General features: G+C 37.8%; 1 protein-coding gene across 1 annotated transcript; it reads left to right on the top strand.

Annotated features, from left to right (window-relative positions):
* The first annotated feature begins 11,630 nt into the window (after positions 1-11,630).
* On the top strand, positions 11,631-12,572 carry LOC129647485 (putative olfactory receptor 2B3). The gene has a single exon (XM_055574566.1). The coding sequence runs from the start codon at positions 11,631-11,633 to the stop codon at positions 12,570-12,572; it is 942 nt and encodes a 313-aa protein (XP_055430541.1).
* Positions 12,573-12,795: the final 223 nt, after the last annotated feature.

Here is a 12,795-nt window from a genome sequence, read left to right as displayed (position 1 = left end):
CTGCCATTGGTCAACAGAAGAGGCCCCATTCTTCTCTACGACAATGCCTGACTGCACATCACACAACCAACACTTCAAAAGTTGAAGGAATTGGGCTACAAAGTTTTGCCTCATCTGCCATAATCACTGACCTCTCTCGCCAACCAACAACCACTCCTTCTAGCATCACGACAATTTTTTGCAAGGAAACAACTATCACAACCAGCAGGAGGCAGAAAATGATTTCCAAGAGTTTGTTGGATCCCAAAGCATAGATTTATATGCTACAGGAATAAATAGACTTTTTTCTCATTGGCAAAAATGTGTTGATTGTAATGGCTCCTGTTTTGATTAATAAAGATATGTTTGAGCCTGGTTATAATGCTTTAAAAAAATTTACAGTCCAAAACCACAATTACTTTTGCACTAACCTAATACTTACAAAGCAGCTCTTCTGATGTAGTATAAGCATCAAGTGATTATGTAACTGGGTCTTCCTATCTGAGCTGGATGTTGTCAGATCCACCATCTCATAAGGTTAGATTCATGCAGTAAAAATCCAACATACAACTGGAAACCAAACATTTCGATCTGACCAGATCATGTCCAGAGGACATAAATTACGTGAACTAATGGCACAGATACTTAACCTACCTCTGTTACATCAGCATTGCACTCTTAAACTATACTTATGGCCTCATAAGAATCCCCAAATGACCAGATGCTGGGGAAAGAAAAAATTCAGGACTCTAACATATAGTCAGCTTTATATGTTGTTGTGAGTCATAAGTGAAAAAATGCTACAAAAGATCCTAACTTAGGTGTCACCCCAAAGGGCAATAGTGAGAGGAAATTCTCTCAGGGGGTAGAGCTATTAATACATAGAGCACATTAGGTTGTCTCCTTTGCATAGAAGGAGAAATTGAGCACACGCAAGCTATTGGGAGAAGGCAATGGCACCCTACTCCAGTACTCTTGCCTGGGAAATCCCATGGACAGAGGAGCCTGGTAGGCTGCAGTCCATGGGGTTGCTAAGAGTCGGACACGACTGAGCGACTTCACTTTCACTTTTCACTTTCATGCATTGGAGAAGGAAATGGCAACCCACTCCAGAGTTCTTGCCTGGAGAATCCCAGGGACGGGGGAGCCTGGTGGGCTGCCGTCTCTGGGGTCGCACAGAGTCAGACACAACTGAAGCGACTTAGCAGCAGCAGCAAGCTATTGGAGAGAGGAAAGGGCTTGTCTATTGATTAGAGGCCTAGAAAAGGCAAGATTTAAAAATCAGAGGCAAGGTAGTCTGGTGGAAGTGCATGCAATGGTCTACAGGAGTGGGAACAAAGCATGTGAATTTTTATGCTGCATGTCAATGCCCACCAGAGAACACTGACCATAGAAGAGACACTCCCCAAACAGTTTATTTTATTTTTATTTTTAATGTTATTGATGCCTAATTGACATACAATATTATACTGGTTTTAGGTGTAAAATATCATGATTCATCATTTGTATACATTGTGCAGTGATTACAAGTTTAGTTACCCTGTGCCACCATACAAAGATAATACAATACTATTAACTACAATTCCCGTGCTGTATATTACATCCCCATGACTAATTTGTTTAATAACTATATGTCTGTACCTCTTCATTCCTTTATCCTGTTTTCCATTCCCTGACCCTCTTCCCCTCTGGGAACCACCTATCTATTCTCTGTATCTGTGAGTCTGTATTTGTTTTGTTTTCTTTTAGATTCCACATACAAGTGAAATCATATGTACTTGTCTTTCTCTGGTTTATTACACTTAGCATAGTACCCTCAAGGCCCATCCATGTTGTCACAAATAGCCAGATGTCTTTCTTTTTACGTCTGAGTAGTATTCCATTTATAGACATGCAAAAGAGAAACAGACTCACAGATATAGAAAACAAACTAGTGATTATGCAAAAGGGAGAGGGGCATATTTGTGGTATGGGATTTACTATGTATAATATAGATGAGCAACAAGGATGTATAGTATAACACCAAAAATTATAGCCACTGTCTTATAATAACTTTTAATGGAATATAACCTATAAAAATACTGAATCATTATGATGTACACCTGAAACTAATATAATGTTGTAAATCAGAGGTCAATAAAAAAGGAAATGCAAATAATAGGAAAATGGTAAAGTATATAAATAATTATAAATTATTAATTTTTAAAAGAATGTTGTACAATAAGGGCTGGCTCATAGTGGAAAAGGCAAAAAGATATGACACTGAAAGATGACCTCCCCAGGTCAGTAGGTTAGCTACTGGAGAAGAGTAGAGAAATGACTCCAGAAAGAATGAAGAGATGGAGCCATAGCAAAAACAACACCCAGTTGTGGATGTGACTGGTGATGAAGTAAAGTCTGATGCTGTAAAGAATTTGCATAGGAACCTGGAATGCTAGGTCTATGAATCAAGGCAAATTGGAAGTGGTCAAACAGGAGATGGCAAGAGTGAACATCAACATTTTAGGAATCAGTGAACTCAAATGGACTGAAATAGGTGAATTTAACTCAGATGACCATTATATCTACTACTGCAGGCAAGAATTCCTTAGAAGAAATGGAGTAGCCCTCATAGTCAACAAAAGAGTTCAAAAGGTAGTACTTGGGTGCAATCTCAAAAACAACAGAATGATCTCTATTTATTTCCAAGGCAAACCATTCAATATCACAGTAATCCAAGTCTATGCCCAACCACTAATCTGAAGAAGCTGAAGTTGAAGACCTACAAGACCTTCTAGAACTAAAACCCAAAATAGATACCCTTTTCATCATAGGGGACTGGAATGCAAAAGTAGGAAGTTAAGAGACCTGGAATAACAGGCAAGTTTGGCCTTGGGCAAAAGCTAATAGAGTTTTGCCAAGAGAACACACTGGTCATATCAAGCACCCTCTTCCAACAACACAAGAGAAGACTCTACACATGGATGCCACCAGATAGTCAATACTAAAATCAGATTGATTATATTCTTTGTAGCCTAAGATGGAGAAGTTCTATAAGGTCAGCAAAAACAAGACCAGGAGCTGACTATGGCTCAGATCATGAACTGCTTATTGCCAAATTAAGACTTAAAATGAAGAAAGTAGGGAAAACCTCTAGACCATTCAAAGAAAAGAAAGTGAACATGTAGCCACTCAGTCATGTCCAACTCTTTGCGACCCCACGGACTGTAGCCCACCAGGATCATCTGTCCAGAATTCTCTAGGCAAGAATACTGGAGGGGATTGCTATTTCCTTCTTCAGTGGATCTTCCCAACCCAGAAATCAAACCTGGGTCTCCTGCACTATAGGTGAATTCTTTACCATCTAAGCCACAAGGGCAGCCCCAGACCATTTAGGTATGACCTAAATCAAATCCCTTATGATTATACACTGGAAGTGACAAATAGATTCAATGGATTAGATCTGATAGACAGAGTGCCAGAAGAACTATGGATGGAGGTTTGTGACATTGTTCAGGAGGAGTGATCAAAGTCATCCCCAAAAAAAGAGAAATGCAAGAAGGCAAAATGGTTGTCTAAGGAGACCTTATGAATAGCTGAGAAAAGAAGAGAAGAAGCTAAAGGCAAAGGAGAAAAGGAAAGATACACCCATTTGAGTTTAGTGTTGCAAAGAATAGCAAGGAGAGACAGGAAAGCCTTCCTAAGTGATCAACAGAAAGAAATAGAGGAAAGCAGAATAGAAAAGACTAGAGATCTCTTCAAGAAAACCAGAGATACCAAGGGAACATTTCATACAAAGATGGGCACAATAAAGGACAGAAACAGTATGGACCTAACAGAAGCAGAAGATATTAGATGAAGTGGCAAGAATACATAGAAGAACTATACAAAAAAGATCTTAATAACTCAGATTACCACAATGGTGTGATCACTCACTGTTGTGGTCCTTTAATGGACCAGAACCTGGTGGTCCGGAGTCGACCAATAAGAAAGTAAAAGAGAGAGAAAGAGGCGGATATTCCTTGGTTTACGCAGAAAGCCAATAAAGCCCCTGCACGGGGCTTGCTCTGTTCACGAAGGCCTCAGGCGCCCTCTCAATGGGGTGAAGGCACAGAGCGCCTTCTCGAGAGGGTCTTGGAAGCCCGGGCAGAAAGTGAACTCAGAGAGGCTTGCATTCCAGGGGATCAGCCTGAAAAAGAGAGAGAGAAAGCAAAACACGGGGACCAAAGCTCTGATGGAGCAAAGATGTTTTAATCAACATGGTGTGGGCATATCTACTGTAGTTATTTTCAGCAAAGATAAAGATTAAAATTCCAGACTTACAAAACATAGGTGATCCATATTAAAGAGAGAGAGAGAGTTGTAAATAATCACTTTTACCATATGGTTCACAAGAAGGAAGAGGGTACTTATCACTGTATATAAAAACTAATGAAGGAAATGCCTGGATCCCTCAGCCCCGGGAGAGGCTTGCCTCTCCTCTTAATTCCTAAATATTCAAGAATTAATAAGGAACAGAGGATTCCTGACAGATCTAAAACAGCACACAGGAAGCCTTCTGTTAAATGCTTCCTGACAACTCACCTAGAGCCAGATATCCTGGTATGCAAAGTCAAGTGGGCCTTAGGAAGCATCACTACGAACAAAGCTAGTGGAGGTGATGGAATTCAAGCTGTTATTTCAAATCCCCAAAGATGATGCTATGAAAGTGCTGCACTCAACATATCAGCAAATTCAGGAAACTCAGCAGTGGCCACAGGACTGGAAAAGGTCAGTTTTCATTCCAATCCTAAAGAAAGGCAATGCTGAAGAATGTTCAAGTGAAAATGAAGTTGCTCAGTCGTGTCCGACTCTTTGTGACCCCCTGGACTGTAGCCTACAAGGCTTCTCTATACATGGGTTTCTCCAGGCAAGAATACTGGAGTGGGTTACCATTTCCTTTTCCAGGGGATCTTCCCAACCCAGGGATAGAACCCAGGTCTCCTGCATTGTAGGCAGACACTTTAACCTCTGAGCCACCAGGGAAGCCACTAGGGAAGAATGTTCAAACTACCACACAATTGCACTCATCTCACACACTAGCAAAGTAATGCTCAAAATTCTCCAAGCTAGGTTTTAACAGTACATAAACCGAGAACCTCCAGATATTCAAGCTGGATTTAGAAAAGGCAGAGGAACCAGAGATCAAATTGCCAACATCCTTTGGATCATAGGAAAAGCAAGATAATTCCAGAAAAACATCTACTTCTGTTTTATTGACTATGCCAAAGACTTTGACTGTGTGGATCACAACCAACTGGAAAATTCTTAAAGAGATGAGAATACCAGACCACCTGACCTGCCTCCTGAGAAATCTGTTTGCAGTTCAGGAAGCAACAGTTAGAACTGGACATGGAACAATGAACTGGCTCCAAATTGGGGAAGGAGTACATCAAGACTGTATATTGTCACCCTGTTTATTTAACTTATATGCAGAATGCATCATGCAAATTGCTGGGCTGGATGAAGCACAAGCCAGAATCAAGATGTCGGGAGAAATATTAGTAACCTCAGATATGCAGATGACACCACCCTTACAGCAGAAAGCAAAGAGGAAGTGAATAGCCTCTTTATGAAAGTGAAAGAGGAGAGTGTAAAAGCTGGCTTAAAACTCAACATTCAAAAATCTAAGACCTTGGCATCCAGTCCCATCACTTCCTGGCAAATAGATGGGAAAACAATGGAAACAGTGAGAGACTTTATTTTCTTGGGCTCCAAAATCACTGCAGATGGTGACTGCAGCCATGAAATTAAAAGACGCTTGCTCCTTGGAAGGAAAGCTATGACAAACCTAGACAGTATATTAAAAAGAAGACATTACTTTGCCAACAAAGGTCTGTCTAGTCAGCTATGGTTTTTCCAGCAGTCATGTGTGGATGCGAGCACTGGACCATAAAGAAGGCTGAGCGCCAAAGACTTGATGCACTTTTACTGTGGTGTTGGAGAAGACTCTTGTGAGCCCCTTGGACTGCAAGTAAATCAAACCAGTCAATCCTAAAGGAAATCAGTCCTGACTATTCATTGGAAGGAATGGTGCTGAAGCTGAAGCACCAGTACTTAGGCCACCTGATGCAAAGAACTGACTTATTAAAAATATGTCCGTGATCCTGAGCAAGAAATTGAAGGCAGGAGGATCAGGGGACGACAAAGGATGAGAAGGTTGGATGACATCATCGAACTGATGGATATGAGTTTGAGCAAGCTTCGGGAATTGGTGAGGGACAGGGAAGCCTGGTGTGATGCGGTCCATGGGGTCACAAAGAATTGGACACAACTGGGCGAGTGAACTGAACAATAAGGGCAGGTGCTAAGAAATGTAACAATTTAGAAAATGATTATACTCTACACAGATGATTTTATAATTTATAAAAAATGCATTATACAAAAGAGAAACAAGAGAAAACAAATACATTAAACTGCTAGCAAAAGATGTTCTTTGAGATTATATCTATGCTGACACTCAGTTCAATTTCATCATACCAAATCTTAGGTGAGCACATATCAAGTAATAAATCAACTTATTTCCAAAAACTATTCCTGTTCCAATTCCATATGTTTCTACTACAGTTGACCCTTAACAACGCAAAAGTTAGGAATGCTGATTCCACACTCAATCAAAAATCCATGACTTTTGACTTCCCAAACTTAACCACGACTAGCCTACTGTTGCCTTATTGTTAATATAAACAGTTTATTAACATCTATTATATGTATTATATACTGTATTATTACAATAAAGGAAGCTAGAGAAAAGAAAATGTTATTAAAAATACATAAGGATGAGAAAATACATTTACAGTAGGTACTGTATTTTTATCGATACCATAAGTTTACATCCTCTGTTTACTGTCAGAGATGAATCGTCTGTCTGTCAGTACCTACATTAATATTGTCTTATATGATACAAAATACTGTATATATGTATTATTAGAAATCAAAAAATAAAAAGACAATGTAAAAAATAAATTCATATTTATTTTAAGGTATAATGACTTATACATTGATAACAAAAAATGAGCTAATTACTGACATTTTATAAATAAATAAATGATATAATTGCTTCACAATAGCCTACCTTATACACTAAGTGAATCATTTAAAAATGTTTATGGCCTATGTTATATAGTCATATTCATAACACAGTATTGAGAATATTATATATTTTTTAAAAACTACTTACCTGTGGTGATAGGCTGAAACATGGTTTCTCTGTGAAAGAGAGAAAGTATACTATATGATAATGTAATTCTTTAAAAGCAAAGTTATAAGCAATAAAAAACTAAAGTATTAATTTTGTATTAAGTATCACTCATGCCTACATGAGGATACACTATCCTCTTCCACACATCTTACACATAATGCTCTATACATATATTTTTATATATTTATGGAAAATCTGTGTATTAGTGGGCTTTACAGCTCATGCTCATGTTGTTCAAGAGTCAGCTGTAATTCTGCCCCAAGGAATTCATGCTAACCTTAAATTTGTGTGTTAATTTTTATGTTGTAACTTTGTATGATATAGTTTTTTAATGTGGAGCTCTCTAGCAGGTTTAGACCAAGCACATTCATCAAAAAACTAATGAACAATAGAAATATTATTATCCCATATACACCATCTGTGGTCTCAGTATTTGACCTTAAGACTATTTAAAAGAATGGATTAAAAGTTCATGCAGTCTTGTACTTTAATGATTAAACAATCCCAAACTTATTTTTCATGGTCTATGCTTCATAACTAGTATTTTCAATCTAAGTTTTTAATATGTGTGAACCATCTATGTGCCAATATTATGCTACCCTTATAGGAAATAGAGTTCACGTAGTTTCACTCTGGACACAGTGACCAATTAAACTTGAGGGACTCTGGAATCCCTACGGCTAAAAGAGCACAGAGCATTGTATGAATGGTAAGCCCTTCAGTTAAAGGTTAAACCCTCTCTCCATGACTCTGTCAGTGTTGCTGGTATTTATAAAATCAGCTTCTCATTGTATTAGGAACTTGCTGAGAAGAGCCAGAGTCAGTCAAAAACACCTGGGTGACTGAAGACACTATCTATAATATACGTTTACCTCATCATATGAACTTTTCTCATATGTTTTTGATTCAGTCCAGTTATGTGCTAATTTCATTCTCAGTCTGTGGGCAAAATGTAGCTGAATAAGAAATTCACAAGAGGTGAAACGTCAAAAAGTCACTGCATTTTTCATCCTGTTTTTGGACCAAACTTCCTTCAAAACATGGCACAAAGAATGGTGTAGACATCTTTTCAACACTAGAAAAAAGAAAAGGTGAGTGATGTCTACTAAACAGAATTACGTTATTATCATTGAGAGGGAAAGATCTCTCAAGATCATTTCATATACTTCCCTGCCTCTAGGTTGCTTCACATTCAATAACCAGAGTTCAATTTGCTTCCTGGGAATCTTGAAATAAAGGTCAAATATTTTCAGTGGCTCCAAAAATACTTGTTATCATTTCACTCCTTTGCCTATTATATTGTCATACAAAAAAAAAAAGGAGTATTTAGGATTCTTTTAATTAGTAGAGGATATAGAAATAAGAGAAGAGTTATGATAATAGTGGGATGAAAATGTCCCTTACAAAGGGTAATTTTATTTTTCTGATAATGTAAAAAATGAACTAATGAATGAGTATCATGACATCAATGACATCAGAGACATACAAAATGTGAAAGATGTGAAAAAAGAAATAGAAAAAGAAATAAAAGAAATTGAAAAAAATAGAAAAAAAAACCAGCTGTAAACTGTTTTTATCTCTCATGCCCTCAGGCAACTCAATGTCTCCTACTAACCATTGACCTGACTATCATTTACTGGGAAACAATGTTCTAAGTATTAAACTAGACCCAAAGAAAAAATGACATGCACATATAATCATTTCATACTATAATATAAAATTATAATGTTTCGGCTCCACTAATAGTAATTTGTCTGTCTGTTTTTTCATATACATGGGAAGTGGAGATAATGATACATTATTACTATTAATACTTACTGATAATGATTAATGCTCTTGATGTTATTAGTGATAACTAGTTCGCATTCACAGCTCTATGTTCCAGAGCTGTCCTAAATTCAGATGTGTAGGCCTTGCTGCCTTAAACCTATACAATAACTCTCTTATTATCAGTACAGAATCTGTGAATTTTGAACACAAGGATATTCATCAATTTGCCCAGAACCATACTCAGAGAGTAAAGAATCTGCCTGCAGTGCTGGAGACCCGGGTTTAATCCCTGGGTTGGGAGATCCTCTGGAGAAGAGAATAGCTACCCACTCCAATATTCTTGCCTGGAGAATCCCATGAATAGAGCAGCTTGGAAGGCTACAGTCCAACGGGTCACAAAGAGTTGGATTTGACTGTGCAACTAACACTTTCACTTATACAGATCAGATATAAAATGCTGGGAGATTTTAGCTACAGAGGCAATGTTCTAAAAAGCTAACTTTTAAAAACATTATCTAGTGAGTAGACAGGAGCAGGAAATGGCAACCCACTGCAGTACTCTTGCCCAGAAAATCCCATGGATGGTGGAGCCTGGTAGGCTGCAGTCCATGGGGTCGCGAAGAGTCGGACACTTACTGAGCGACTTCACTTTCACTTTTCACTTTCATGCACTGGGGAAGGAAATGGCAACGCATTCCAGTTTTCTTGTCTGGAGAATCCCAGGAACGGGGAGCCTGGTGGGCTGCCATCTATGCGGTCGCACAGAGTCCGACACGACTGAAGCGACTTAGCAGCAGCAGCAGCAGCAGCAGTGAGTAGACAAAGTAGCATCTCCCTGTTTTGTTTCTTTATTGATGAAAAATTGCACATCTTTTCTATTTTCACCTTTGCTTGATATTTGTTCTTGTCCAACCTATTTATATCCACTGCTCTTTTTTTATTGGAGTTTTGGCCTTTTCTCATAATTATTATGTACTAATTACTTATATTTTAATATGTTAACCATTTTTGCCATAAACTGCACATTTTTCATCTTGACTATCCTTTATCAATGTATGAACTTTTTCATGTGAAAATTTAAATGTACACACAAATAAGTCAAGTCTTACATCCTTTTCTATTTTTCAACTGAGAGTGTATTATTGGTATTTACTAAATAATGTATGCTACTGCTGCTGCTGCTAAGTCACTTCAGTCGTGTCTGACTCTGTGTGACCCCATAGACGGCAGCCCACCAGGCTCTCCCGTCCCTGGGATTCTCCAGGCAAGAACACTGGAGTGGGTTGCCATTTCCTTCTCCAAAATAATGTATATCTGTAGCTAAAAAGCCAAAATTAAAATTTCATGTAATGGAAAGAATTATAGATATTAGCACCATCTCTATTCATTCTCATGTAGGCATCCCATGCTAAAGTTATAGTTTCTATATCAGTGTTACTAACTTGGGGAAAAAAGTATTGCACTCTGGTATAAAATATGTCAATTCTTCTTATTATATCTTCTTTTTTAAGTCAGTCTAGCAGCACTATCTATTTTTATGCTTGTAAATTCAAATGGGGTAGGTTTAAGCAATAACAATTTATTTATTTATTTATTTTAAGCAAGGACAATTTAAACATGCAAAGTAGACTAAAGGAATTTAGGTGCCCTTGGGTCATATAACTAAATAACTGATAACTTCCACAGATTGAAGAAAATCAACTTTATTTGATTTTTGGCTCCTTGATTCCATTGTTTACAACCCTTGTGTCTTCCTTTGCTGCTTTCTCTATATTTAGGTGGAATTAAGGTATATATAAAAATGAATGGCCTTTAAATCCTGGGTTTGAGTCTTGGTCTTAATATTACAGTGTGTGCAAACTATTTATTCTCTTTGAGTCACAGTAGCAATAAAATGTAGATCATATCCATTTATTAGGGTTTTGGTGAGAATTAGAAAGAATTATTTCAGGCACTAAGCAATGCATGTCACATGGTAGTAAGTCAACTATTAGCTTATGCATTTTGCAGTTTTCATCAAGGTATTTGGAGATGCGGGACATGTCAGCTATGATCATCATTAAAAATCACAAGTTTTTTTTACCATGAATCAAAGAATCTAATACTCATGATAGCTCTTTGTAGGAATGGATGGTCATACGTATCATTTAAGAGAGACAGCTCAAAAATATCCCAAGAATATACTACTAAAACAAACGTAATTTCTTTAGATCAAGTTCAGATTTGCATGATGGTCTTATAACCTCTATATTACTCAGCATTTTGAGCATGGATTAAAAACTACTGGATTAAAACAGCACTTATTCTTAAAATACTTATTAAGGTAAGTTAGCAGTATAAGAAAAGGGATAAGAATTGAAATGTATTGAGCACTTGTAACTGTCCATGTTTCATGGATACAGGTTCATATTCTTGGCATTTAAATGTGATGATTTGCTTCATAAAGTCAAACATAAATACTAAAACAGAAGACCTATTTTCTAACCATACAATACTCATATTATATTTCAAGAGGTTTTGTTTAATTGACTATATATTTGGTGTTGAATCATTCACTATGATTATCCTAAATTCAGTCCTGTTACAATAAGAGTAGTCAATATTATCTATTGACCACTTTCCTATTTTATACTTTTTAGGAATGAAAAATAAGTGCGTCACCATGAATTGGGCCAATGACAGCTCCCCGAAAGAATTTGTACTACTTGGCTTTTCAGACAAGCCCTGGCTGCAAAAACCTCTTTTTATTTTACTATTAATATCATACACAACCACCATCTTTGGCAATGTGTCCATCATGATGGTGTGCATTCTGGATCCCAAGCTTCACACCCCCATGTATTGCTTTCTTACTAATCTGTCCATCTTAGATCTCTGTTACACCACAAGCACAGTCCCTCATATGCTGATGAATATTTCTCACAACAAGAAGACCATCAGCTATGCTGGCTGTGTGGCCCAGCTCATCACCTTCCTGGCCCTGGGTGCTACTGAGTGTCTCCTCCTTGCTGTTATGTCCTTTGACAGGTATGTGGCAATTTGCAGACCCCTCCACTATGTTGTCATCATGAACCCTTGGTTCTGCTTGAGGATGATAGCCTTCTCCTGGTTCACTGGCTTCAGCAACTCAGTGCTGCAGTCCTCCTTGACCCTTAACATGCCACGGTGTGGTCATCAAGAAGTGGACCACTTTTTCTGTGAGGTTCCTGCCCTTCTCAAGTTGTCCTGTGCTGACACAAAGCCTATTGTTGCTGAGCTTTTTTTCTTCAGTGTGTTAATTCTGCTAATTCCAGTGACATTGATCCTTATCTCCTATGGCTTCATAGCTCAAGCAGTATTGAGAATCAAATCGGCAGAAGGACGACGAAAAGCTTTTGGGACGTGTGGGTCTCACATGGTTGTAGTCTCTCTCTTTTTTGGAACAGGCATATACATGTATCTACAACCACCTTCTTCCACCTCTAAGGACTGGGGGAAAATTGTTTCTCTCTTCTATGGGATATTCACACCCATGTTGAACCCCCTCATCTATAGCCTTAGAAATAAAGATATGAAGGAGGCCTTTAAGAGGCTGATGCTGTTAACATTTTACTATAAGAAGTAAGAAGTGTTCCATCATGATGAGAATCTTCTGAGCCTTTTTTCTCTTGAAAATAGAATAATGTTTGAATTAATTTTTCTATTTTTCAGGCTCTTTCAAGTTTACAGAATTAGACCAACAGTTAGAAAATCTTCCTTGCTTCAGGAAGCAATGCTGAGACCATAAGCTATATTTTTCTAAATTAAAATCTCCTTTGTTTTCTATAAGGTTCCTCAATGAACTTTGT

This window comes from Bubalus kerabau, chromosome 3 (genome assembly GCF_029407905.1).
Source record: "Bubalus kerabau isolate K-KA32 ecotype Philippines breed swamp buffalo chromosome 3, PCC_UOA_SB_1v2, whole genome shotgun sequence".
Classification (NCBI taxonomy): Eukaryota; Metazoa; Chordata; class Mammalia; order Artiodactyla; family Bovidae; genus Bubalus; species Bubalus kerabau.
This window is presented reverse-complemented; position numbering and strand designations above follow the sequence as displayed.

Bases quoted from the DNA above. Each gene is read 5' to 3' on its own strand.
- LOC129647485 (XM_055574566.1), top strand. From the start codon at position 11,631: ATGAATTGGGCCAATGACAGCTCCCCGAAAGAATTTGTACTACTTGGC.